This window comes from Mizuhopecten yessoensis, unplaced genomic scaffold, assembly GCF_002113885.1.
Source record: "Mizuhopecten yessoensis strain PY_sf001 unplaced genomic scaffold, ASM211388v2 scaffold7939, whole genome shotgun sequence".
NCBI classification, from domain to species: domain Eukaryota; kingdom Metazoa; phylum Mollusca; class Bivalvia; order Pectinida; family Pectinidae; genus Mizuhopecten; species Mizuhopecten yessoensis.
The window spans coordinates 487,087-489,274 of NW_018407298.1; the positions used below are offsets into that span (position 1 = coordinate 487,087).

A 2,188-nucleotide genomic window follows, 5' to 3' on the forward strand; every position below is an offset into this window, starting at 1 on the left:
ACCACTATAAACTGTATAATACGACCCATAAAATAGGTCCTCTCGCTCATTCGGCGTAAAACCCCACAAGGTTAGCGCGGGTAAAGGAGGGAGGCCAACAGTGCTACATGGACCTATTAGTTAGGTAGGAATAACGGGATAAACGAATAATGAACTAAAAAACAATATCTGTTTATCTGACACAGAGAATAGTGTAATAACAACAATATCTAATTACTTAAATGAAAACAATTTAAAAACTGATAACACGCTCGGTTGTTATAGGATAGCTGCAACGTATGTGTTCCTGCTGGCCGGCTCAGCTCACCTGTATTTATACCCTCTGTAACCCACGTGATCGGATCCATCTGTATCTCCATCACGTTTTACGTGGATGTAATTGCAGCAAGACTCTTTCCGCCTGGATCTACTTTCGCTTTCCATTACATTACCCACGCCTCCGGGTATAAGTGTCCCCACATACCAAAAATTCAAAAACAAAAGAATGCCTATAACAATTTGTTACTATTTATTAATGAAAGATAGGGATTACTTGATCCTTTGAAAGTCTTAAACACAATTGGAAGTTTGAAACTGTCACTCTCACTGTGTACTACTATTAGCCAACTACTTGTCGGCGACCTATTCAACCCACTGTTCAGTGATAACTTCCTTCACAATACGTTTTCCCTCTTTGTCGTATGTTATTGTCTGTTTCTTTGTCACGGTCTTGACAGGCGCTTCTGTCTGCGTGCTGGCATCAAAGCTCAGTCTGCTATAAATGAAGCCATGGACCCCAGTCATGGTGAATTGATCCGTGCTGCTCCTCTGTTCCCTGCTAGAACTGGGTTTAACTGCCTTAGGCCTTGAGGTGATACCAGGAAGTGGGGATGTGCGCTTCCTGACTGTTGGATCCTGGACTACTTTCCTGACATAGGGAACCTTTTCTTGGTTCACGGATGGCACCTCGGGTGTTGGCCCAGAATCTTTTGAGGTGGTTGCACTACTGTCTCCAACAGCTTCCATAACAACATCGCTTTCCTCCGGATCTGGAGCAATACTTCCATCTTGATCTTCCTCCTGTTCCAAAGGTAGTGGGCTGAGGAGTGCACCTGGATCTTGGTTTTCCCATTCGTCCTCACTTCCAGATGCTTGGTGAGTTTCATCGTGCCCAGTGCGTTTCACGTGTCTGTCCAAATCACACTTCTTAACAGCTGCGTAGTCACACCCTCTACATCCAAATTTCTTTAATGTTCTTTGCCGGTTTCCACATTCTACAAGGTGCTCTGACCACTCCGCCGTGTCATCGAACCTCGCCGCACACATTGGACAGCGGTTTTAACCATGATCCTGAAACATATAACGAAAAGAACCCGTGAATTTTCACTCGGGTAAATCAATTATCAACAAAATAACGCATAACTGCAATACATGCACTTGTGTCCCTAGCAGATAAAGTCGCGATGCCAGGTTGGAGGGTGTCTGTTACGTCGCGGACGATCGCGGGAGGGTTCAAGCCCCGTGACGGATGCGTCGCCGGTTTCGGTGTCTTCCACCAACTCTTGATGTTCGACGATGTCTTGGCTTTCTGTCCAATCTTCCCCATCGCCCTCCATAAGCTGGCTTTCTGGAGTTTGCACTTCGGTCTCGCCGCGCAGTATCTGTGACCGATGTCGCCTCATGCGGTCCACATGTATCACCTGTTGTTTTCCTCGGTACCCGCAAGGTATTTTGTACGTCACGTCCGTACACTTTTCAGTCACCTTGAACGGGCCCTGCCACATGGAGGTCAGTTTTCTTGACTTCCCAGGCTTGACGCGAGGAAAGAAGACAAATGCAAGATCTCCTGGCTGGAACTTGCTCCAAGAGACTTTTTGGTCATGATATTTCTTCTGTCTTCTCATTTCCCCTTCCGTGTGTAGTCTCACAAAGCGATGGGCCTCTTCCATTCGGTCCTGTAGCTCCCATACCCATTCATTTTGAGGTGTGGTTTTGCCATCTACTGGCATCTCGTACTGTATGTCCAGTGGCGTCGTAATCTCCCTACCAAGCATCAGGTAATTTGGTGTGCAACCCGTGGTCTCCTGCTCTACTGAGCGATAGGCCATTGTCACGTATGGTAGCAACTCATCCCAGTCTGTGTGGTGGTCGTTGACAAAAGCATTAAGCATTGTCACCAAGGTTTTGTTGAACCTTTCCACCATTCCGT

General features: G+C 46.6%; 1 protein-coding gene across 1 annotated transcript; it reads right to left on the bottom strand.

Annotated features, from left to right (window-relative positions):
• Positions 1–621: 621 nt before the first annotated feature.
• Positions 622–1,305, bottom strand: LOC110454599. The gene has a single exon (XM_021504195.1). It carries the CDS (start codon positions 1,303–1,305, stop codon positions 622–624), a length of 684 nt encoding a protein of 227 aa, XP_021359870.1.
• Positions 1,306–2,188: the final 883 nt, after the last annotated feature.

Bases quoted from the DNA above. Each gene is read 5' to 3' on its own strand.
- LOC110454599 (XM_021504195.1), bottom strand. From the start codon at position 1,305: ATGTGTGCGGCGAGGTTCGATGACACGGCGGAGTGGTCAGAGCACCTT.